The 24568-nt window shown below is 38.7% G+C and overlaps 1 protein-coding gene across 2 annotated transcripts in view; it reads left to right on the forward strand.

Annotated features, from left to right (window-relative positions):
* The window catches only part of ADGRF5 (adhesion G protein-coupled receptor F5), a 42593-nt gene extending 18391 nt beyond the window's left edge, over positions 1-24202 (forward strand). For both annotated transcript variants that reach the window (XM_087716731.1, XM_087716732.1), the window contains 15 exons: positions 1507-1565; positions 3135-3271; positions 5399-5602; positions 8452-8670; positions 11503-11667; positions 12785-13003; positions 13212-13424; positions 15056-15217; positions 16068-16267; positions 18454-18633; positions 19549-20904; positions 21830-21871; positions 22003-22062; positions 22414-22498; positions 23369-24202. In XM_087716731.1, coding sequence (XP_087572857.1) covers positions 1507-1565; positions 3135-3271; positions 5399-5602; positions 8452-8670; positions 11503-11667; positions 12785-13003; positions 13212-13424; positions 15056-15217; positions 16068-16267; positions 18454-18633; positions 19549-20904; positions 21830-21871; positions 22003-22062; positions 22414-22498; positions 23369-23448 — 3381 coding nt within the window. In that variant the 3' untranslated portion in view covers positions 23449-24202. The remainder of the gene's footprint in view (positions 1-1506; positions 1566-3134; positions 3272-5398; positions 5603-8451; positions 8671-11502; positions 11668-12784; positions 13004-13211; positions 13425-15055; positions 15218-16067; positions 16268-18453; positions 18634-19548; positions 20905-21829; positions 21872-22002; positions 22063-22413; positions 22499-23368) is intronic.
* Positions 24203-24568: the final 366 nt, after the last annotated feature.

Below are 24568 nucleotides of genomic sequence, written 5' to 3' on the forward strand. Positions count from 1 at the left end.
AAGGTGAAAATGGTCTGTAGTTGTCTATGGAGAGTCATAGCAATAGCACTAGCACTAGCAGTTAGACTTATATACCGCTTCATAGGGCTTTCAGCCCTCTCTAAGTGGTTTACAGAGTCAGCATATCGCCCCCACAGTCTGGGTCCTCATTTCACCCACCTCGGAAGGATGGAAGGCTGAGTCAACCTTGAGCCGGTGAGATTAGAACCGCTGAACTGCAGATAACAGTCAGCTGAAGTGGCCTGCAGTACTGCACCCTAACCACTGCGCCACCTCGGTCATAGTTATCCCAGAGGTGCTTTTCAAAAGGCAACTGGACTGCCTTAGGTTTTTTTCCGCTTGAAAATATTTTACTTCTCATCCAAGAAGCATCTTGAATGGAAAGAAAAAGTTTTCAAGGGAAAATATTAAATAAATCCTGTTGCTTTTTGTGTGTAGTTGGGAATGGAGCTGATACTTTAAGTGATCTATGAAGGATGATGTATTTTGATGGGACTGATAGTATCAAAGTTACAAAAACACAAACATATTTTTAATTGAAACACCTATATAACAGAAAGTATTAAATGCTTGCTGATATATGTGGGTCCCAAGTTCCTAATATGGAAGATAATACATACATATATTCAACTGGGGATTATCTGTCAATAGCATGGTGGAAGAGTAGAAGAAGCATTCCATATGCAATATATATTCTTTAATCTAATAAAGGAAAATATTTGTAGCTCAGAGTTGAAATGAGGGGTCCTTAGTACTCTTTGATATTGGTTGTTTCCTTGCAGGAATTTCATTATCCAAGCTAGGTAACAACATTTGTGCTAGTAGGGAATGGAGTTTGCCCTGTCAGTTTATGTTCTAGTGGCTTGCCCTGTCAGTGTTGTTGGGTCTTAAAGGTTCTTTGGTTGAGCTGTTTACCATCACCTTGTTTGGCAAGGAACTGCCAAAGCCTGTGAAACTATTAAGCCTGGGAAAGTATTTATTTCATCTTGTTATGACAGGAATGAATGGACTTACTTTGATTAAACTCTGGCTTTGAATTAAGATTCAGGGTAAACTAACCTTTTATCTAATACCTTTCAGATGTTTTAGAACAACATTCCCCAATCTTTTCAGCTTGACAGACAGTGGAGGTAGCAGGGGTGGGCGTTGGGAAAAGGGATGGTTTTGCATGCACTTCCTCGCCACTTTCATAAATGAAGCTTCCCAGTCGCCCACCACTTCCACAGTCTGGGGAGCCCTGTTTTAGATAACAGTGTTCTTAATTGATAAGCATGCTGATTGGGTGTTATGGGTATTGTAATTTAATGTATCTCTTCATACACTTTTAGTAGATTATTTCTATATTAGATTCTGCAAAGGAGTCTCAGCCCATGTGACCAGGATTGTGAAAATCATGGTCTTTGTTTGATGTTTCATGAAAGTATGCAGGATGTCTGTAATAGTAAGTGAAGTAATGTGGCCTTAATTAATAATAAATACTCTGCAAAATGTATTGCTTTCTTTCAGTTTATTGAGGGCTATTCAACTTTACCGGGTTTCATAAATGCAACAGTTACAGGATTCAGGTATGAAAACCTTTTTGTTTCACTTGAAAAAATGATTTGTTTTGACTTGGTATAATGATCCAACTGATAAATGCTAAGCATAAAATGAAAATTAGTTTCAAGTAGTGCAAACTTATAATGCAGAGATAAGCTTTTCTGCAGTAAAATCAGCAAATACTCCCACTCTATAGATAATACAATCTCTATAAACATAATCTACAGATAATTGAAAGACAGGTTTGTCATAGTTAAATATATTGTATTAGGAACAGAAAGCCCCTTGGCATGGAAACCAAGTGGTGACTTTGGGCTAATCACTGTGTCAGCCAGAATTAGAAAGTTGAAAAACATCCATGAACAAGGTACTAACTAACCACTTTTTTAAAAATGTCCTAGAAAACTATATAGATCTGTTCATGTAGTCACCTGGAGAGTCAAAACTCACTCAGATAATCATCACACCTGCATAGATATTAGAAGAAAGCAAAATAAATTATATTGGCCATGATAAAAATCCTCAAATCTATTCTAGAGCTATATCTTTGTCATCTGTGTTATAATATCTATTCTAAGTTGAAGAGCTTGTTCCTATCATGATCACACATCAAAGATTATGTTTTGGTTCCTATACAATATGTTTTCCCCAATCCTAATGCCAAATCTTGAACTAGCAAGGGATTGTTAAGGGCATTTTCATTATATTCTAGAGTGTCCAATCAGAAAAAAAAAACTTTTCTTCCAGTTTGAAATTCCCATTGCTCTGATTATATAATTAAGAAATAGCATATAGATGCATAGGCGTTATAATATAGGTACAGTAATTGAGTTTGATAGTTTTATATTTCTCCTCATAATAGAAATGCAGAGATATACATGCAAACACAATGTAAGCACTTAAAACAAAGCAGTCAATATTTTAATTCATCTTTACTGTCCATTATACAATTCTAGCAGTTAAGATACTTTGGGTTACCCTCAGTAATGGTTTTTTTGGTGGGGAGAGGTTGAAGGACAGCATTTTCTAGAAGAAACAAACAAACAAACAAACAAACAATTGTCAGGAAGATTGATGGGCCATCTGAAGTAGATTCTGGTGACTGAGGAAGATGGAAAATCTACTGCAGAAGCAGGAGTTCACCATGGAATATGCCTTTGTCCTGTTAGCCATAAACTATCACATTGGATTATACTGCTTTTTGAGTAGATAAGGCAGAATTGTAGAAGAGAATGATGAGGCAATCCACGTCTGGTTTTCTTTTCCTCCAGCTACCATGAAAATATAGCTTTAAAAGCCATTTAAAAAGGTAAAAGTTTCCCCTGTCCAGTCATCTCTGACCCTAGGGAGGCAGTGCATATCTTTGATTCCTAACTGAGGGAATCAGTATCGTCTGAAGATGCTTTTGTGGTCATGTGATCAACATGACTATATGCTGAAGGTGCAGGAATGCTATTACTTCTCATTGAAGTGGTGCCTATTTATCTACTCATATTTGCATGCTTTCAAACTGCTATTTTGGCAGGAGAATGATATTGTGTATCATTTATTACATAATGAGCTTGAAGTTACTGGACAATATTCTTTTTACATAGGCCTGGAAGCATCATGGTTGGCTATGAAGTAACCTCAGCAAGGCAGATCCCGCTTGAAAATGCACATCCCAAGATAGCTGCTCTTTTAAATCACCAATACAACTTAGCAGCTTCCACATTTGCAACAGAAATCTTTGGTAATGTTTTAAAATATCTTTTATTAAAATGTGTATTTCTGTTTTGGTGAATATAGTTGCTGTCCTTGGTGGTGAGAAAATATCTTTAGAGTTTTAATATAATTTTACATCCACAGGCCAAGCTATGGTAGTGAAGAATCAAATTTGGAGATTCAGCCTTTACCATGGATTTGTGAAAAACTGGCCATTGATTGGCATCGCTTTGTTTGAAAATGATGTTTGTATTCTTTAAGCTAAATTATTGTTAATCACCTTGGAAAATCCCACATGCAAAATTATCTCATTTCCTGAACCAGAACTCCTTTGAACTGAAGACATCAATGTTTAAGGCAATTAAGATATCCATGCCAATGTCTTAATTTTGCTAGGTAGTTTTAGTAGATTTCCAAAACATGTTCAGAAGAGTACAAAATAATACTATGAAGTAGCTGAGCATTATACAAGCAATACTCTATATCAGTGGTCCCCAACCCCCGGTCCACGGACCGGTGCCGGGCCGTGGAGTACCTGGCACCGGGCCGCGCAGCGGCCGGGGGCCATGATCGCTGCAGCGGCCGGGGGCCATGCAACGGCCGACTCGTCACTCATGCAGCGCCGTCGCCGGAGGGGGGGAGCTGCGCGGAAGCACAGGAGCAAGTGAGGCGAGGAGGAAGAATCCCCCGCTACTACACCACCTCCGCCCCCTCCCCGAGTCAGCCGTCCCCTCAGTGAACGCCTCCGCCTCTTTCTCCTTTCTCGCCTCAGTCGGCTCGCCTGGAAGCGAGGCGAGGAGGGGGCGGACCATGCGCTGGAAGCGGAGCCCTTGGAGGCCCTGGTGGCTTCCCCGCCCGGCCTTGGCTTGTGAGAAGGAACGGCGGGAGAGGTAGAGAGAGAGAGAGAGAGAGAACGTCGGGCAGCCGAGGGCGGGGGGGTGTCTTTTGAGGGGAGATGGGGGCAGCGCACGGTGGAAAAGCGGCGGTCTTGCCCACCCCTTCCCTGCCTCCTGCCCGCTCCAGTTGCCGCAGCCAGGGGTGGGGGCTCGGTGCCTGAAGTCTCTTGCCTCTCTTCCAAAATTTCGCCAACGGGCATCGGTGAAGCGCGCTCTTTCTCTTCCTCACAAAACACATTTCCTTTCCCCTCACGCGTAGTTATTGGCGATATGGACTCTTGGAGGCTGCGCTCCCGGGTCGTGTTTCCTTTTTGCAGCCCACGAGAATGTCTGGTTCTGAGCCTCAAAAAACGAGAGTTCTCTTAAGGCTGCAAAAAAGGAATATACTTTGGTCCTTGAAGCGCTTTTCCTGTTATTTGGACATTATATATATATATATACGTACGTACATACGTACGGTATGTATATATGCATGTATGTGTGTGTGTGTGTATATATATATATATATATATATATATATATATATATATATATATATATATATATATATACACACATATATATATATACATACATACATACATACATACATACATACATACATACATATATATATATATATGTCTGTAGTCCATAATATAGTGATGATTTTAAAAAAAATTAGTTGAGCACATGGAATCTTTTTTCTTTTAGTATATTTTGGAGGTGGGGGCCCACTTTGTTATTTAAGATAGTATCTCCTTTTATATATGGTAGTGAAGATACCTAATACTCCCACCCCCTATTTCCCCCACGACAATCAATGTGTCGTCGCGAACAACGCCCCCCCACCCCTGCGCGCGCTCAGCGGGCCACGGTAAAATTATCAAAGGCTGACTGGTCCGCGGCGATAAAAAGGTTGGGGACCACTGCTCTATATTATATGTTAGTTCACATATGAATATGAATTTTAGAATTCATATTTTGAAAAGTTAATATTTTTTCATGCTGAAACAGTGTGTCTATATGTGTGTGCTATGTGTATATGAATGAAAGATTAACTATATATTGAATTATAGGATGACATATTTATTTATTTTTGCTCCCCAAAAGATAGTTCGGAGTCCAGAGTCCATCTGTGTGTTATATCTTAAAATAGCTGCAACTTTCCTTAGACTGAACACCAATTATTAAATTGTACATTTCACTAAATATATAATGGTGATAATAAACATTTCGATTTCCACTAGTTTTGAAGAATTCTCTTTATGCCATGCTAGGTAAAGTAAACATCTCTATTTCTCCTGAACACGTTTTCGAGGGAGATACAGTAAAAATAACCTGCACGACAGAAGATACTTCAAGAAAGGTGTCCTGGAGTTATAATGTCATCATGTCTGACAGGTTTACATTGACAGAAGAGATTAAAATGGGAAGCAAGATAGCAACCCTGACAATAATAGACATCAAGCTGAACGAAGCAGGTAATTCTGAATTCTAAATAGAAGAGTGCTGGAGCTGTTTGTTTGTGTTGCCTGATAATCAGCAGTCAAAGGGTCAGAAACAATTCTTATAAACACCCCTACCAACATTAGCAGGGTAAGCCATTGTATATAAACAGGGAACAAGCCCCACACTTCCTCGCACTGGTGATATTTCCTAGTAAGGGAACAAAATGTCTGCAATCAAAAAATCAAGTCCAGAGAGCATCAAAAACAGTTCACCCCGAGCTACAGATACTCTTTTCTTATAAACAGTGCAGTACAAAGGCAGCATCAGACAGAAGATACAAATAGATCCAAAAGTTTGTGGTCCTTGCAGTCCATTATTGGAGCCAACAATGTACCTTTTAAAACCAGGATTGTTTGAAAATAATATTCCTCATAGATCTAAAATTTGGGCAAGTATAACCAAACACACACAATCTATTATGATGGGGAAACTATATGCTATCACTATCTCTAGGCACACGTACTGAAGTGTGTCATAAAAAATGTTACTGTCCCTTGAACACTGCTGGTCTCCCAACTGTAGCCAGACTATACTAAAAGATTGGATTAATGCTGGCAATATCATGGAACCTGCTCTGATCTATTCCCAATAATAATCCTGCTTCAGCAAATTTCCCTCCATCAGTGGTGAGATTAGCAGCAGGCCTAATCTCAAATCAGAATATCAGCCCAAGCTGTGTGCTGAATTGAAATCAACAAGCAGGAATTCAGGGCAGTGTGTGTTCTGGTCACCATTCCAGGCATTCCTACCCTCCTCTAGTCATTTCCATTTCCATCAGGATCTGCATTTTTCCTACCAATCATTAGTCAGATTCCATGCCTTCAACAACTCCTCCTTGAATTCCCTTTTCCCTTTCCCAAATATATTTTGCCCTTTTGCAAACTTTGAAGGAGCCAAGGTGGCGCAGTGGTTAAATGCAGCACTGCAGGCTACTGCTAGATCAGCAGTTCAGCGGTTCAAATCTCACCGGCTCAGGGTTGACTCAGCCTTCCATCCTTCCGAGGTGGGTAAAATGAGGACCCAGATTGTTGGGGGCAATATGCTGACTCTCTGTAAACCGCTTAGAGAGGCCTGAAAGGCCTATGAAGCGGTATATAAGTCTACTGCTATTGCTATTGCTATTGAGATGTTGATTGTATGGCAGACACATGGCATTGATTGTGTTGTGCTGGCAAAAGTCAGAAAACAGCAGTCTGGAGAAAAAGCAAGGAAAGATGGGTAGAGATGGCCTTGGTAATAATGGTCTGGGGTGTGGCTGAAGATTATTTTATGAGTTTCTGTCCTCAAAAAAAAAAACAGTGAATGGGCCATCCTTGTGCCAGGGCAAGCAGCACGTATGGATGAGCTGACAGCTACCTAATACCATGTTTTCCCGAAAATAAGACAGGGCCTTATTTTCTTTTGACCCCCCGAAATAAGCACTTGGCCTTATTTTTGGGGAGGCCTTACTATTTTTGAGGTGTGGAAGGCGGTAAGCATGGTCACCTCATGGCTGCTGCTGTGTTGTAATATTTTGGAGAGGGCTTATTTTGGGGGGAAGGCTTATTTTAGCGCATGCACTCAAAAGCATGATTGGGTTTATTATCTGGGGAGGTCTTATTTTTGGGGAAACAGGATAGTATCAGCATGTTCTCTCCAGTATATCAAAAGCCTTAGTCAGTCATTCCAGCAAATGTCTCCATTTTGTGGTGGGAGACTGTGGAGGTTTTGTTGGGAAACAGTGTTAACTTTAACATGAGTCCTTTTGTTTATGGAACTAGCAAAGACCAGAAAGAAAGTTATTACAGGCCATCATGGAGAACTCCCTTCTCAGAGCAGGAGATATAGAACTTAGATCATTCCCAACAAATAGCTGGGAATCCCTATTTGGGTTTCCAGTGGGGAAAAGCTTACCACTCCTCTGGCCAATTGGCTCCACCTACACTTATTCTTAAAAGGTGCTTCCTAATTTTCTCTCAAAAACTTCATTGTATCTTAAGTCTTCAGAATTATTGGTTTGATTTATGGATTTCTTCAGATAACCTGTAAAGTGCTGACACATTCTCTCTCAACCTTCTCCTGTCAAGTGTCAATAGACTCAATCATAAGCATCACAGCAGTGTAAGGTTACATCAAAATGACAGCAGGCACATAATGAAGACATGTGAAATTTGCCCTTACATTTTTGTTTCTCAGTGGTGAATACAAATGTGTACGTCATAGGCTTTGTGTGCTCTGACACTTGTCTGCCCTCTGCAGTTGCCTATGGATCCTGTTTTTGTCCAGTTTTCCACACAGCACTTATTTGAATGGTCATTTGGTGGCCTTCTTTGAACCAATGCTAATTTTCCTATCTCATTTGTAAGGTGCGGTGCCTGAAATGATGAAGGCAAAGTATGTTTTGTCACTGTTACATGATTTTTATTGAATAACTTTTTTTACCAAAATTACCAAAAATTATCCTGCCAGCCTATATTATTGCTGCACTCTCAAATTTGAACAAGATGGTTGGGAAACTCTCAAGAGCAGATTTAGGATGGAAAACAAATTCCTGTTGCACAACTAGAGGTCTGCTGACTGGTATGATGTTACCTGAACTGTTATTCTATTAAAGCAAAATAATACTGCATTATACTTTGTCAACTCACCTTTCTGGCTCATGCGCAGTCTGGGACTGATTATTTCTCTGAGATATGTCTTCATGTATTAGAACTGCAACATAGATTTATTTTATTAGAGAACTGTGATAAGCTTGTTGTATTTCAAAAGTGGCTTTTGTGCCTAACAAGTGTGTTATTTTAGGAAACTATGTTTGCCCTTAACATATTTGTCTTTTTTGCAGATAATTTTACTTGCAATTTTAAAGACAACTCAGAGAAATTGCCCTCAATATACAGAGGTGAAGTTAATGTAGTGGTCTCTCAAATTAAACTTGTGCCATCAGAAAATGTTTCTATTATCTGTGATGGTACAGATATAAAAGAACTGAGCTGCTGCACAGATAGAGACATACAACTTTTCTCTATAAATTGGAGACCCAACGGAGCAATAAATATTTCAGGTATGTAGCAATATCATCTATACTAAGTGCTGATTATAGCTGATCAGTTTTTACTTTCCAGCACTCTTTATATAGAAAGTGTAGCTGTCTTGTGTTGCTTTGTGGGTTACAGTAAGCTGGACAAAAACATGGGCTCGGAATCTGACTTTCATACTTTCCTCCATCAAAACAAAATCAAGACCTGAACTGAAATTCTGTAACTCTTGCTCCACCATTGCCTAACTTGCACCAGCCAATGTGTTAAGCAAATTCACTGTTTGCTGCCTTTGCAGACTAAAAAGATAATAATATTTGGTCATGGAGAGCTCCAATCTCTTGATCTCAGTTGGAAAAGTGGGGCAGAAAGTTATGTGCTTTCCTATTTCTGTTTTCTCTTCTCCTTCACAAAACCTAGAGTTCCGAATTTGCCTGCAAAGGGGAGAATGAAAGTAGTTGACCTGTCAATGCGATATGTAGCATTCCTTATCAGAAAATTTGAGATTGAAAAATTGAGTGGCTGCCACAAAGAAGAGGGAGTCAGTTTATTTTCCAAAGCACCAGAAGGCAGGACAAGAAACAATGGATGGAAACTAATCAAGGAGAGAAGCAGCTTGGAATTAAGGAGAAACCTCCTAGCAGTGATGACAATTAACCAATGGAAGAGCTTGCCTTCAGACATTGTGGGCACTTCATCGCTGAAGGTTTTAAGAAGAGATTGGAGAGTCACTTGTCTGAAATGGTATAGGATCTCCTGCTAGAGCAGGGGACTGGACTAGAAGACCTCCAAGGTTCCTTCCAGCTCTATTCTGATTCTGATTCTGAAATCAAAAAGACCTGAATGGTAATGGAGATACATTGCATAGAGATTCACACCCATTCTGGTGCAAATCCCAATATGTATTTTCAGAGGATTGGTCACCTAGGGGCAACTAGTTAACCATAAAGTAGTTATGGCTATGAAGAGGGGAAGAAGATGTGCCCCGTACTACCTCCTTATGACATCCCCCCACCCTTAACACACACAAGGAAATAATAGCTCAAATATCTCCCTGCAAAAGGAAAACCTTTAAAAGAAAATGAGAAGACTAGACACAGGCAGGTAATGTTTTCAGTTGATGCACCCGGTCTGTGGAATTGGCTGTACCAGAGTTTCAATTTCTCCTTCTGCAGACTGTTAAAATTGAAGCCCTGGGGTTTGAATAATTAATTATAAAGTACCACACACTAGGATTTACTTGACTGTCTGGTTTATTTTTACCACTTTTTAAACTCTGGATTGATGGATGTTGTAGACTGCCACAAGGCTCTTTGTAGTGGAGATAAATTCTATCAATCAGTAAATTTATATGCTTGCGATTGTAGGAGAAGCATGAAAATATTTTCCATATTACTAGCACACTCAAAGTCAATTGTAGTCAAACACGCACTTTCAATATCTGTATGTCTGGGGTACTTCAGTCATAACCCTGTTTCTAGAGCTCCTCTTATTTTAATTCTAGGCCTTCCTGCATGCATCTAATCCAATGCATTCATCAGAGAACCAGTGTGGGGGCAAGAGTTAACAGTGAGAAGCAGGGAAATTTAGTTTCTGCTTCCTCCTCGGGCATTGAAGCTCTCTAGGTTGCTTTGATCCAACAACTCTTTCTCAGTCAGTGTTCCTTCCAATTTCTTATATGCCATGTGCGGAAATATATATTTTGACTAGTTTTCTCCCAACCAGGGACATATTTATGTGCCAGAATATATGAATAAATTGTAAATACATGCAATAGTGACATGTTAAAATGTTCACATATTTCTTAGTTAAAATATATAAAGTAAAAGGTATAATAATATATCACACACATCCTTCAAGGCATTGTCTCATAGTGTCTAGATCAGTGTTTCTCAACCTTGGTAACTTGAAGATGTCCGGAATTCCCCAGCCAGCAAATGCTGGCTGGGGAATTCTAGGAGTTGAAGTCCGGACATCTTCAAGTTGCCAAGGTTGAGAAACACTGATCTAGATGCAAAGGAAGGAACAAAGGAACAAAGGAAGGAATGAAGGGAGGGAGGGAGGAACACATTACATGAAAAGCTTTTAGATAGACACCACTCTTTCTTCCCCTTCTTTCCCTCTTCTTTGGATGTATTCTGACCTTTCTTGAACTTTAATTATTATTAATTTAAAATTTGAAATGTTTATAAAGTTAACAATGACCCTGGACTTTATCTGCTCAGAATGCCACACATACTAATTAAACTTTGTTTTGGAGGAAGGAGGCTCCTCATGTACAGGAGACTCTGAACTCATGTCAATGTGCCTCCACTTAGACCTGATCTAGAACTGTAATTGTGAGGCTAAAAAAGGATCCCCTGCCTACTGTCCCACAGCTTAGCAACACCAATCAGCCTTTGCTGCTGCAGTCATGAGCCCACAGTTTATTTATTTATTTATTATATTTATATGCTGCCTATCCCACTATCTAAAGCAGCAATGTTTTCGGGTGGCTAAATTTGTTACTATTATTTTGGGTAACTTAGGTTGGGTTACTATTATTTTGCATGCATTCAACCTTTTCCTGTTTATGCATGTTCAGTAAAGGGAACACAATTCTCAGCTCAACTCATCTCACAGGTTTTTGTTGGGGGAAAATGGAGGGGTGAGGACTGTGTATACTGCCTTGAGCTTTTGTAAGAAAGGTGGGATATAAATTTAACCATCACAACAACTTACAAATTCCTTTTCCATTCTTCTTCCAATGCATGCAATGTATAAGTACTATAGGAGGCAGAAACTCAGATACTACATAGCTTTATTTCAAGCATCAGCCTTTCTTCAATCTTTTTCAGATTGATTGCTTTTCTTTGCAGGAAGCACTAATTCAATGAACAACTGTACCATCTACTTGCTGAAGGCTAGTGAATCTCAATGTCCAGCAGATAAGTCTGGTACCAGCACTGATTACACATGTGAGCTAAATACCACCTATGGTGCTCGTGCCAATAGAATAATCAAAGTGACATTTTTTCGTGTGGGTAAGCATTTCTTTGGATATTGCACCTGTTTTCTGGCTATTGTGGATAGATTCAGTAATCATCTGAGAAAATCTGTACTACTAGATTTAGAATACAGTATTGAAGTTAGCACTTTTGCATAAATGCTTCTAGCTAAGATGCAGTTTAAGGGATTGACTATAAATGAATGTGGACAAAATCATGTATAAAGTTTGTGGCAAGAGACCAGGATCTTGAGAAAGCAAGAAGGGGATTTTTTGTGACACAGTACAGCAAGACTTTGACCCATGGAAAGCTTGTTTAGTTCCTCCACTGGATTCTAAAAGTTTTTCAAACATTAACTGCTTATTTTAGACTTTGCTCTTAAATTTTTGATATAGGCTTGACTCAGTAGTGGGTTTCAATTTTGTTTACTACCGGTTCACTCGTGCACACGTGCACGCTTGTGCATGTGCAGAAGCGTCCAGGTGGGTGGGTGGAGCCTCCTGCTGCCGCCACTACTGTTTCGCCTGATCTGAGCCAAACCGGGAGCATCCCACCACTGGCTTGACTCATACAATTCTCCATACAACCTTTCATCTCACTTCACATTGCTTTTCTGGCCACACATTGTTTGTAAATATGTGTTGTATTCTTTTTGTCCTTCTGATATTATAGAATGGAGGTGGGGATTCTGCTTTTTTTTTAAAGAGATTGAGACAGAGTTGAAGGGGCGGGGTGATTTCCAATTTTTCTGCTATTGAATCTTTGCTAGAGTATGCCTGCCAACTAATGGGCAATCTTCATAGGCTATGGTGAAACATTCTGGAGATATCAAAAACCACCCACAGCAATTAACAAGATGATGTAAACATATATTTTTGTGCCAGCTGTTTTAAAAATACAAGGAGAAATACTTTATTAAACCATGCTAAGGAACACAACAAATGATGGAAGCAAAACATTTTAGGACTGAGGATCTAGAATGGTCAATAAAAGATTAGAACATGTATTGTATGGTAGAACTAATGTCTTAATATATGAGAACTAATCTTCGTATTAGGAAGGCAAATCACACAATTCTCCAATAAGTCTCTTTTGTAATGCTGGTCTCTTAATGAAATACTAAATAATGTCTTTTTATTTTGTGTTTCACCAGCAAAAATAACCCTTTCTAGTTCAAAGGACATTGTTTCCGAGGGAGATGCTTTCTTTTTAACATGCCAGAGTGATGTGAGCAATTATGACACAATTGTTTGGAAAATTCAGAATGGCAGGACTATTAAGGAAATAGGTAGCATGTGGTACACCACCACGAAGAGCTCCACAGGTGCCACATCTGTGCTAACTGTACCTAGGGCAAACCAGGACTGGACTGGTGAGTCAAAACATGAATCATTTCATTCAGCCATCTCATTCATGAAAAAAATAATTTTATCAATGAAATAATGTGTTCACTAAAGTGCCTTTTAATTCGTTTCTACTCCTTGATTTTAGAGGACTTGAATGATAGTTGCTGCTGCTTTAAACCTGTCTGTTTTTAATTTCTTTTGCATTTGTTAAACCTGCTGGTTTTATTTTTCTAGGCATCTATACATGCAACTTTTCCCAAAGTTTTTTGAGCAGCTTTGGAAATATAACAATTAAAGTTATTCCGTTGCTCCGGCCTCAAGAGATCATAAGAGATCCCATAGAGACAGTAGTTTCCTGTCCAGAAACAAGACGTCTGGAATGTTGTACACACCGGATGGAAAATTACACTGTTTCTTTTTTTTCTCAGGATCGCAATATTAGGGCAGGTAAGTAATCATAGGCTGGGTGGAAGTAGAGCTGTTGATGAATAGCTAGATATCCATTTCTCTTGAAAACATAATGGGGGTTTGGCAAGGTCAAATGCAACCATGAAAATCACCGTGACCCGTCAAAAGCGCGGAGGACAAAATCGCGCTCGCCGAAAGCGCGCATGTGACGTCATCACAGCGCGACGAAAAAAATTAAAAATTGAAATAAAATTAAAATTAAACCAACCCCATTCACATAAAGGTAAGCGTTAGGGTTAGGGTTAGGGTTAGGTTAAGGGTTAGGTTAGGGTTAGAGCGTTAGCGTTAGGTTTAGCGTTAGGTTAAGGGTTAGTGTTAGGTTTAGCGTTACGTTAACGGTTAGGTTTAGGGTTAGATTTAGGGTTAGGTTAAGGGTTAGGGTTAGGGTTAGGTTTAGGGGTAGGTTTGGGGGGGTTAGGGGAAGGTTTTAGCTTTATTTTTACATTTTTCGATCACAGCGCGATGTTTTCGTCGCGCTGTGATGACGTCAAATGCGCGCTTTCGTCGAGCGCGATTTTGTCCTCCGCGATTTTGTGGTGGAACCGAAAATCACAGTTTGCTTCTACATCAGTGTTTCTCAACCTTTGCAGCTTTGAGATGTGTGCACCTCAATTTTTGCTGGCTGAGAAATGCTGGGAGTTGACATCCACACATCTTAAAAGTTAGTAAGGGTGAGAAACACTGTCCTGGAGCTTTCATTTCATTTCATTTATTGAGCATTTATAGGCCGCCCTTTTCCCTGAGGGGACTCAGGGCGGCTTACAATCACAAAGGAAAGGGTTGAATAATCTGAGATTCAGCACCAGTTCCCTTAGTGATTTCCATATACTTAATTCCCTAATGTTGATTAGTATTCAAGGAAAAACCTGTATCAAGTGTCTATGTGAAGGGCTCCTTGGTGCTCTCTGAGCTTGGTTTTTCTTTTTGCAGATGTTTCATTATCCAAACTAAGTAACATCATCCATACTAGTAAACATTCCCATTCCTTAGTCTCACTGATGATGTTACTTACTTTGGGTAATGAAATGTCTGCAAAAAAACAACCAAGCTCAGAGAGTACCAAGGACCCCTCATTTCATCCCTGAGCTATAAATATTTTCCATTTTCAGGAGTCTAAGTTATAGATGGTAACTGGATGAAAACAGGGCCTAAGCCCTCAGAGTCTCGACTGAAACTGTCAAACAGTTAAAAAGTTGTTTTCTCAGAGATTTAACACAAAATGTCTTCACCTAACTACTGTGTTTCCCCGAAAATAAGACAGGGACTTATTTTCTTCTGATCCACGAAATAAGCGCTTGGTCTTATTTCCAGGAGGTCTTATTATTTTTGAGGTGCAGAAAGCAGCGAGTGTGGTCACCTCATGGCTGCTGCTGTGTTGCAATATTTTCAGGGAGGGCTTATTTTGGGGGGAGGGTTTATTTTAGTGTATGCACTCAAAAGCCCAATTGGGCTTATTATCCGAGGAGGTTTTATTTTGGGGAGAACAGGGCATATATGAATACATCTATTTTAATAAACCTGACTAATATCTAGGTTAAGAGTGGGAGACTAGCTTCTTACTCTGGATGTTGAAACCTTAACCCCACATTAAATAATTTGTTCCTTTACAGAAAAAAGAAGAATAAATAATCTCAATTGCTACTATTCCATACAAAGTTTCACAGACATACACTGCAATTCAGAAGGATATGCACTCCAGATGCATTGTATGTTTATGAATGAAATCAATCAAAATGTGACAAGTCCAGCTATGGTCCTACGTTTTATACCAGGTAAGAGAGAATGCTGAGGTAGCACAGTGGTTAAATGCAGCACTGCAGGCTACTTCAGCTGACTGCAGTTCTGCAGTTCGGCTGTTCAAATCTCACCGGCTCAAGGTTGACTCAGCCTTCCATCCTTCCGAGGTGGGTAAAATGAGGACCCGGATTGTTGTTGTGGGCAATATGCTGACTCTGTAAACCGCTTAGAGAGGGCTGAAAGCCCTATGAAGCGGTATATAAGTCTAACTGCTATTGCTATTGCATTGCATAAATCAGTCACTAATGCATGCAAATCAATCTTAATATAATATAGGATTATCTGCTTTATCTCTAGTACAAACAGGTTTGCTTGAAAAATATCTGGAGTACGCTAAGAGATAATTTGTTTATGTTGGGTCTTTTACATCTTGCATTTTTTTCTGAAGGCTCTGCCTTTCCCACTGTAGAAAAATGAGGGGGGGGGGTATTTTTTCCATTCCAAAAATATCTTGTTTGATGCTTCCTCATTGGAAAACAGGAATTTTAATGTGAAGACATACTTTCCTTTTCCTTCCAAATTAAAGATCTACATAACTGTGTCCTTTAAAAGCCATCTTCCTTTAACATCTAAAAATTAGGCTTATTTGGGGAGGGGGGAAAATCTCCTTCATCAATTATTCACACACTTTCACTGGAATAAACTACAGGATTTTTCAGTTAAAAAGAGTTTCTTTGTAATGTTGTAAGAAATAGATGCTTTGTTCATATGTGCAATGGAAGAGTTCTTATTCCTGATGAACTGTAGCTAGCTTTATAAATATGTAAGTAGACATGTGACTCAGAAAGCAAGATGTAACTTTTAAAAACCTTTCTTTCCCCACAGCAAAGAATGTAGTGTGCAATTCCTCAGACATTGGTGTGGGAGCAAATGAAGCACAGATCATAAAGCCTTGCTTAAATTTGCAGGGGACAAGTAACTCTGTGAGAGGAAACATCATTTATAGATGTGATCGTACTAAATGGATTGTTCATAGAAACAACTGCCTGGCTGGTCCCATCAATGACCTTTTGAATTCTGCTGAGGTAATCATGCTCCAGTCTCCATAGTAAATCCAGGCCAAGTCAGAGGAATTGAGGTCTATTGAAACAAAGTGCTCTGAGAATTGAGATCAATGGAAGAGGTCTGAGTGAGCTTCCCTTTAATTCTTCAACCTGATTGTTACAACCAAGGGTTTTCTGCCTCATAGGGAGGACCAATTCTCTCTTTTACTGATGTTGTCTAGGAAGAAGGAGGTCCCAGTAGTTTTGATTAATGGTCAAGAACATAGATTCATTTTTCCATCTCATTCCAAAGTCTTTGAACAGCTGGACAGCACAGGTGGCCCTTAGTTTCTGAATGGGACTGAATTGCTAACAACATGGCCGTAAAGTGTTGCATTGCATATGCTGCAACAGTTTAAGGTTCCTTCGAATGGCTACTAAACAAATGGCTGTAATTCAAGGACTACCTGTACTTCAACAAACTACATGTCAGGCTTCCAAATAGCATCCAAAATTAAATCAGAGTCCAAGGCAAAGTATTGCTCAAAGTTCCAATTTATTAAGAGAGCCATGTTGGCACATCTGTGGAAACCCGTATCTGAAAGCTTCCTGGTTTCCCCACCCAGTTAAAAGTTTATGATCTTGCCCCCACCCACCCACCCACCCACAAACCCATCACAAGGCCCAATCTTCCACTGCCATGCTGGCAGTTCCACCCATCTACTTCTGGTCAGGTGCAGAGGTGTAGAGAGAAAGGATGACCTTGGATTCTAGAAATGCTACATAGCATTTAACTCCATACCATCCCCCCTCCCATTTTCCCACAATAGAAACAGCATAGTAGAATAATAGAAAGTGTGGCAGGCCAAAGATCCAAAAGGAATATGGCTGCAGGCCTGACACTACACACCAAACTATCTGTGTGTGTGTGTGTGTGTGTGTGTGTGTGTGTGTAGATATAGATATAAATAAAGATTAGATATAGATACATATTTTATTAATTTGGCTTTACACATAGACACACAAAGACACACACAAGAATACATACATGCATACAAATATTTACAGTATATCAGTAATATATTTACATATCTATTTGCATATGTCAAGAAATATCACCACTCTCTTGAAGAATATTCTGGAATTCTATCCTAGATTAGACTATTGTCTGTGTCTTGTTGATCAGGTGAGCTCAGCTTTTTCCTTCTGACTCTCTGTGGAATTATTAAAGTTAAAAAACATAGTTCCACTTCCACACTCTCTCAAAGGGTTAATTAATGATATTTTTTATTTACATAACCTATATAACTGCCTATCTCTTTAAATGATCCAAATGTCTCAAAACAAGAAAATAGATATTAAAAACAAAAACATCCATCTCTGCAGTTGACAGACCAAACAGCCTCCTGGGGTAACCCTCATTCTAACTCAATATTGGAGGAAAGCTAAAAGGATAGGGATCCTTCAGATTGTAGGCACTAGCCTTTTAGAATTGGGGTGACCATTGAGAAGGCATATCGTATCAGATGACAACATTTAAGGACCTCAAGCATGCCCTTCCTATCTAACCTAGTAAGATACTGTAGATATATACCTTCAGGATGAGGTACCCCCATAAATAATCTGCCCCTGTGTCATGCAAGGCTTTAGAGATAATAACCAGCACTTTGAATTGCACCCAGAAGCAACTGAGAGTCAGTGAAGCTCACACAGTACTGGTGAATTTTCAGGCGAACTATCTGGCATCCGAAACTATGTGCTGCCACATTCTGGATCTGTTGCAGGTTCTGGATAGTCCTCAAGGGCAACCCCATGTAGAATGCATTGCAATAAACAAATGGGAGGTGACTAAGGCAGAAATGACCATCAGCAAAATCTCCCAGTCCAGGAATGGGTGAAATTGGTGGGCACTATGAATTTGTGCAAGGGTTTCCCTGGCCCCAGCTGCTACCTGCTCTTCTAGCAGAAGGTCTTTAGCCCCAAAAGGGAAAACGGTAAATTAATATGGTGTCTTCTTCAAAGTGGAATGTCTCTTCATCCCATTGAGTGGCAACTGGACATTGTTAACTTGTGAAAAAACTTAAGTGATGTGTCTTCATTGCCATGTCACAAGCAGAGTTCCCAACATTCAGCACTTTTTTTTCAAGCAGCCAAAACTGTTCAGTTTAGCTGATGATCCAGCCATGCCATCTAATTTATCTTTAACATGTCTTTAATTCAAATTCTAGTCTTTGGCCTCCAGTCCAGACTCCCAGGAGAAGTTGCCCTCATTCCTTAAAAAAATGAAAGAAACCACCGAGCAGACACAGGCGGAAATAAACAAGTCTGCTGCAAACCTAAATGCTGTTCTTGAAACCCTGACTTTGGTATCAACCATACCAGTAGAGGCGAATGAAGAGAATATGGGAGTAAGTAGCAAACGGCTTGGGGGTACTTTACTTGCTATCTACTCGAACGGTGTTAGTGTCAGTATCGAAAGCAGAATAAGAAACACAATAGCACCCTTTTTTTTAACTTGAAAAGTCTTAAGTTGTCTACAGAAGGAGCTAATCCTCATGACCTTTTAAACCAACTTTTCCCACCCAGGACTCCTGAACTTCTTTTCAGTATTGTAGCCAAAATTTCCCAACTGCCCAGTTGGTCTCTGCCAACACTACTAAAACCCAAACTGATTTAATATAATTTCTTTCTCTTTTTTTCTGGCCATTTCCTTTTTGGGAGTGCTATTTCTGGTGGTTACATATGGACACATATACGTGAATATAGATATAGTATAGATGGGCCATATAGTACAGATGCCTAAACACGTTTTCTTGGGTGGGTCAAAGCTCCCTGACTGAGACTGACTGATGACAAAGTAAGAGCACTCTATAGGATTTTTGTGCTTATAATTCTTTCTATTTAATATTCCTTTTTGAAATATTGTAGGGCATTTGAAATTACAATAACTATGACACAATGATGGGGAGGATCATGTTACATTCATGATGAGTTTGGTGATAACCTGAAAATTAGAGCAAAGTTCCAATTTTGATGGAGAAATGATTAAATATCACTATTTAGACCCTTACTCATAAGATCCCTAGCTGATGCTAGTAGAAGTTAATGACTAATCCTTTGTATAATTCCACACTGTTATAATGTACTATCATATCTGAACTTAATAACATATTTCAAGTGTTAGAAGAATTTTAGACTTTAACACTAGGATCTTTGTGTTGGAAGTTGGTAAGTGGATTGAGATACACTGACAGGAAGAGGATTTTCTAATGCAACCTGGTAATTAAAAAGAGTTATTATCCCCCCCCCTACTTTTTTTCCAGAACTTTGGGTCTACTGTAGAATCTATTATCACCAGTCCAACAGAAACTTGGAAATATGTACAGAATGGGAGTTCTCAATTACTTGGTTCGGTAGAACAATTTTTAGGATCACTCCAACCAATTAATCAATCTATTCCTTCAATCATACAGAAAAGTCTTCAAATCAAAGGAACTGTTATTGGCGAAAGCAATCCCTCCAGTTATAACAGCAGCTTTGCTTTTTCACAGTCTGCAGGCCTCATGGGAAGTGTGCTTATTGAGGGTGCATATTTTGATACTGAGAAATCAATCACGATCGTCAGTGTGGCTTATTCAACACTTGAACGTATCATTCCACAGTATAGAAAGGAAATGGTAAATAGTTTGGTAATGTCGACAGTAATAAATCCCCAAATAAATGAGGATTTCCAGATCAAAATGGCTTTTGGAAAGCGTGAAAAGTCCACGAACAATCCACAATGTGTCTTTTGGAATTTCAGTTTGGCAGAAGAAGGAGACTGGGATGATACGGGCTGTGAAACTAAGGATGACGGGGACAGTGTCATTTGCTCTTGCAATCACACAACTTCCTTTGCCATGCTCATGTCTCCCGATGAGGAAACGTCACTGGATGAACTGACTTATATCACTTACATTGGCCTGAGCCTTTCTATAGTCAGCCTGATTATTTGCCTTGGAATAGAACTGGTTGTGTGGAAATCAGTCACTAAAACAAGAATTGCATACATGCGCCATGTTTGTATTCTGAACATTGCAGTTTCTCTCTTGAGTGCAGATATCTGCTTCATTGTTGTTGCTGCAACACATGACCAAAATTATGCAGTGGAGGGGAATCTTTGCATAGTGGCAACTTTTTTCGTTCACTATTTCTACCTCTGTGTCTTCTTTTGGATGCTTGCTTTGGGACTGATGCTCTTCTATCACTTGGTCTTTCTTCTACACAATGCAAGCAAAACCATCATGAAAACCCTTGGCTTCTGCTTGGGATACATCTGTCCTCTAATAATAGCAGCCATCACAATAGCCAGCACCCTTCCATATTCTTCTTACACAAGGAAAAAGAGCTGCTTTCTCAACTGGGAGGAAAGCAAAGCCGTCTTAGCCTTAGTGATTCCTGCCATGATCGTTGTTGCTATTAATGCTATTGTTACTGTTGTGGTTATAGCAAAAATATCAAGACGTTCAATTGGGGAAAAGTCCATCAATGAAGAAAAGAGTTCTTTGTATCGAATTGCCAAGAGCATTGGTGTACTGACACCACTGTTAGGTCTTACTTGGGGATTTGGACTGGCCACAGTTGTTCCAGGAAGTCCCAAAATATTCCATATGTTATTTACTATTTTCAATGCCTTTCAGGTAAGTGGATTGATAATATCAGCTGTTTGGAATAGTTAGATGTCAAAAACATCAGCGATATTTTCTTTGGGTATCTCTTTGTGTTATAATACATACTTAATCTAAACTGAGGGGTGATTCAAGCAGCTCTTTCCATAACATGCAATCTAATGATGTCATTGATATCAGCATCCTATAATAAACCACGAGTTTCTGGAAAATCACATTGTTCTTGAAAATGGCAACGCTAATAGTAGTTTTTGCCATCGGGGTTATTTTATTAGTGAGATAGGTGGCATAAAATTTTAATAAATTTAATAAATGAATAAATTGAATGAATGAGTTCAGTTATCTGCTTCTTGAATTTTGGTTTAGCATAGAAATAAGCCAAACTACCTTGTGCAAAATAAATTATCATAATTACCTCTGTGGATTTTAATTGGCATATACTTTGCCAAACTAAACAAATCAGTGACGGAACTACATGGTATCCAGAATGTGTAAAGTTAAATAAACAAATAAAGTAGCATTTCTGATCTCTGAATCTTGAGAACTGTGGGGAATCGTGTTCTCTTTCCTGATTCCTAGCTATGTGTCCTGAGACAGTTTGTTGTTTCTGAATATTCCAGGGAGGGATCACTCCCTGGAATATTCCAGGGAGGGATCAGGGATCACTCCCTGATCACAGGGAGTGATCAGAACACCCATTTCTTTTTTGAAAATTTGTTTCTAGTATGAATCAATCTTTTGGTTATCAGTCCTTTAAAACTTTGTCTTAGATTGTTTGCAATTTCTGTACACTGAAATGGGCTATTTTTGTTCATAATCTTCATATTTCATACTTTTTCCTCTGTAATAATACTCGTGGGAAATCAGTCGTATTGAATACTTTGTATAGTAGTGTGAGAGCTGAAAGATGTAATTTCAATCTTTGAATATTTTTCAGGGATTATTCATTCTGTTGGGTGGAACTCTCTGGGATAAGAAGGTAAGAACACAATTTTAGGATATTTACTGTTTTGGTTTATTGTTTTATTGTGTAATAAAATTACGCAATAAAATTACATGCAACTACATACATGATTAAGCATTAAGATTCATTTTCTATGAAACACACAGGTACGAGAAGCTATACGGAATAAATATTCTTGGTGCAGGTGGAGTTCACAACACTCAAAGGTAATATTCATTCTAAATAAAGGGTGGAATCAAATACTCCTACATGGAGAAAATGACTTGTGTTGATAAAGGGGCCATGCTATACAGTATCTGGCTTTAGCTCGAGCAGTGCATGGTGGATTTAGATTCAAAGATAGCATTCCACCTCGGCAAGTGAATCATGAGAAGATTTTGTCACTTTATTTCTGTAGTTGGGAGATGAAGAAAACTAATTAATCCATGCTGATTTGAAAATAAAAGCAGTTGTTTTGAGAGAGATTTATTTCTAATTGTGTATATGGTTGGCAAAATAAAAATGTACAAGCACATGTTTTGATATCTTTTTTATTAGTATATGTTTCCCTTTTACAGTCAACATCACAAGGCATGTCGGCTCCTGCACTTTCTATCAATTCAACTGTTTCAAGAAGTTTAAATAATTTGTTTGGTAAAACAGGTATGTGATGAAAAAATGTGACATTTCCCATTGTTGCTATTCTGTATTTTTTTTTTTATCAGCTCAACCTCCAAATATATATTTTATAAGCCAGTCAAATTCCTCTTATACTGTTAAAGGATTCTTAGACTGTTTATGGAATTGCCTTTAAAAACATAAACACTTCATTAAATCATTAAAGATCCAATTAGTCCAATTTTTAGGCTTGGTAACCTTGAAATGTACATACAATTTGCCTTCTCAGTTATTTATGTAAATACATTCAATATAAATGTTCCTTTTAAATGTTCCTTTTAAATGTTCCTTTTAAATGTACAATCTATTCAGGATCTCTGAGGTGTCAGGGGTCTTATGACTGCAGTCATCATGTCTGGAAAACGGCTAAAGATAATAAAATAAAACTCTGGTCTGACTCCTTGACATGAGGGGTCCTTGGTGCTTTCTGAACTTGGTTGTTTGCTTGCAGATGTTTTGCTACCCAACCAGGTAACTTCTTCAATGATAACTCTTCCATTGGTCCTGGTGTGTGGCCAATAAGGCAAGCGATGTGGATATTTTCATTATCTTTGAGCATTTTCTAGATATGGTTGATACTGTCACACTCGAAAGGCAGGCAGTGACACTGGAATGCAATTTGAAAAGGGTTGTTAATTGTAACTGACAGGTTAAGAATTGAAGAGGACTATTTACAATTTACTATGAATCTGCATATTTTAATTTTGATGGTCTTATGCAGGCTTATTCTTGTTTTCTTTGGTTTCCTCTTAAGCTCAAAGAACAGTTTAAAGGCAACTAGGCTTAGGAACTCTTTTGTGCTTTATACTGTATCTAATAACTAAGCAAGACTTTTACCATTTTACTTCTCTACAGGAAAATACCAAGTCTCTTCTACGGAATCATCATCTATATTGTCTGAAAGCACTTCGAAGGCACATACTACACTGACATGACTTCTAAAATGCCTGCATATTTGAAAGAGCTCAAATATTTTTCAAATGATAACTACAGAATAAATAGTGAATAGTAGAATGTTGACTTTACAGATTGTGGAAAGGAAGTAGCTTTTTAGTTAACATTTTTTTTTCTGGTATACTACATAATGAACGGACAAATAATTGAAATCTTTTAAGCTAGACATTCTGTGACACAGGCTCTAATGCTATTTTACAGAATTATTTATTTTACAGTATCGTTCAATGTAGCCATATTTGTTCCAATCCAGTGTTAAAAATGGATCAGTGGGAAAGGCATATCACAGCCAAGAGCAAACATACTTCCCAAAAGTTATGTGTGCTCATATAAATTGTAGGAGCATTTGTTTATTATTTTCCTGAAAGTGAAAAAATCGCTAGTGCAATCCTAGAGATGTCAGTTCAGAAGTAAGTATAATTTTCAGTGGCTCTCTTCATACCCTGGTACATCCTTTTCTAGGACAAAATCCAGTATAAACTCACCTGGGAAGAACCCCATTGAATTGAGCAAGACTGGCTTCTGAGTTAAAGCAATGAAATTGCGCCGATCACCTTGTAAATAAACTGAAACATTTGTGCTATCAGCCTCTACAGAAAGAGAAGCACTTTATTTTTATATTATAGAAACATTTCCAGTTCTATTACTTGTTTTACTAGGAAAAAACAAAGGGGACCTTTCTATGTAAATATATATTTATGAGGATATGACTTAATAAAACCTGCTTGTCCAGAATTTCTTAAAGTGTCTTGCTTGTCTTTGCATGACTATCTTTGTGGGCTTCTGCAAGAAATTTCTAGCAAGAGGAAAAGGAGGAAATCTGCAACATGGGATATAATTATAAGGGGGGGGGGAGCCACTTTTTCTTCTGGCCATGCTTTGTTAGTGACTATTGACTTGATGTAATCTCTTTATCGCAAGACAAAATCCAAATCACAAAATCCATCATAAGACTCACTGATGACTCACAGCTGACCCATCACTAAACCCTCACTTGATATACCTATACCTGAAGCCCTTATAAACAGAGAACACTGACACTGACATCCCTTAAACTCTGCTGAAGATGTTACCTATCCTGGTAATGAAACGTTTGGAAAC

This window comes from Thamnophis sirtalis, unplaced genomic scaffold (genome assembly GCF_051295495.1).
Source record: "Thamnophis sirtalis isolate CommonGarterSnake01/CBP01778 unplaced genomic scaffold, rThaSir2_p1.2 scaffold_5, whole genome shotgun sequence".
NCBI classification, from domain to species: domain Eukaryota; kingdom Metazoa; phylum Chordata; class Lepidosauria; order Squamata; family Natricidae; genus Thamnophis; species Thamnophis sirtalis.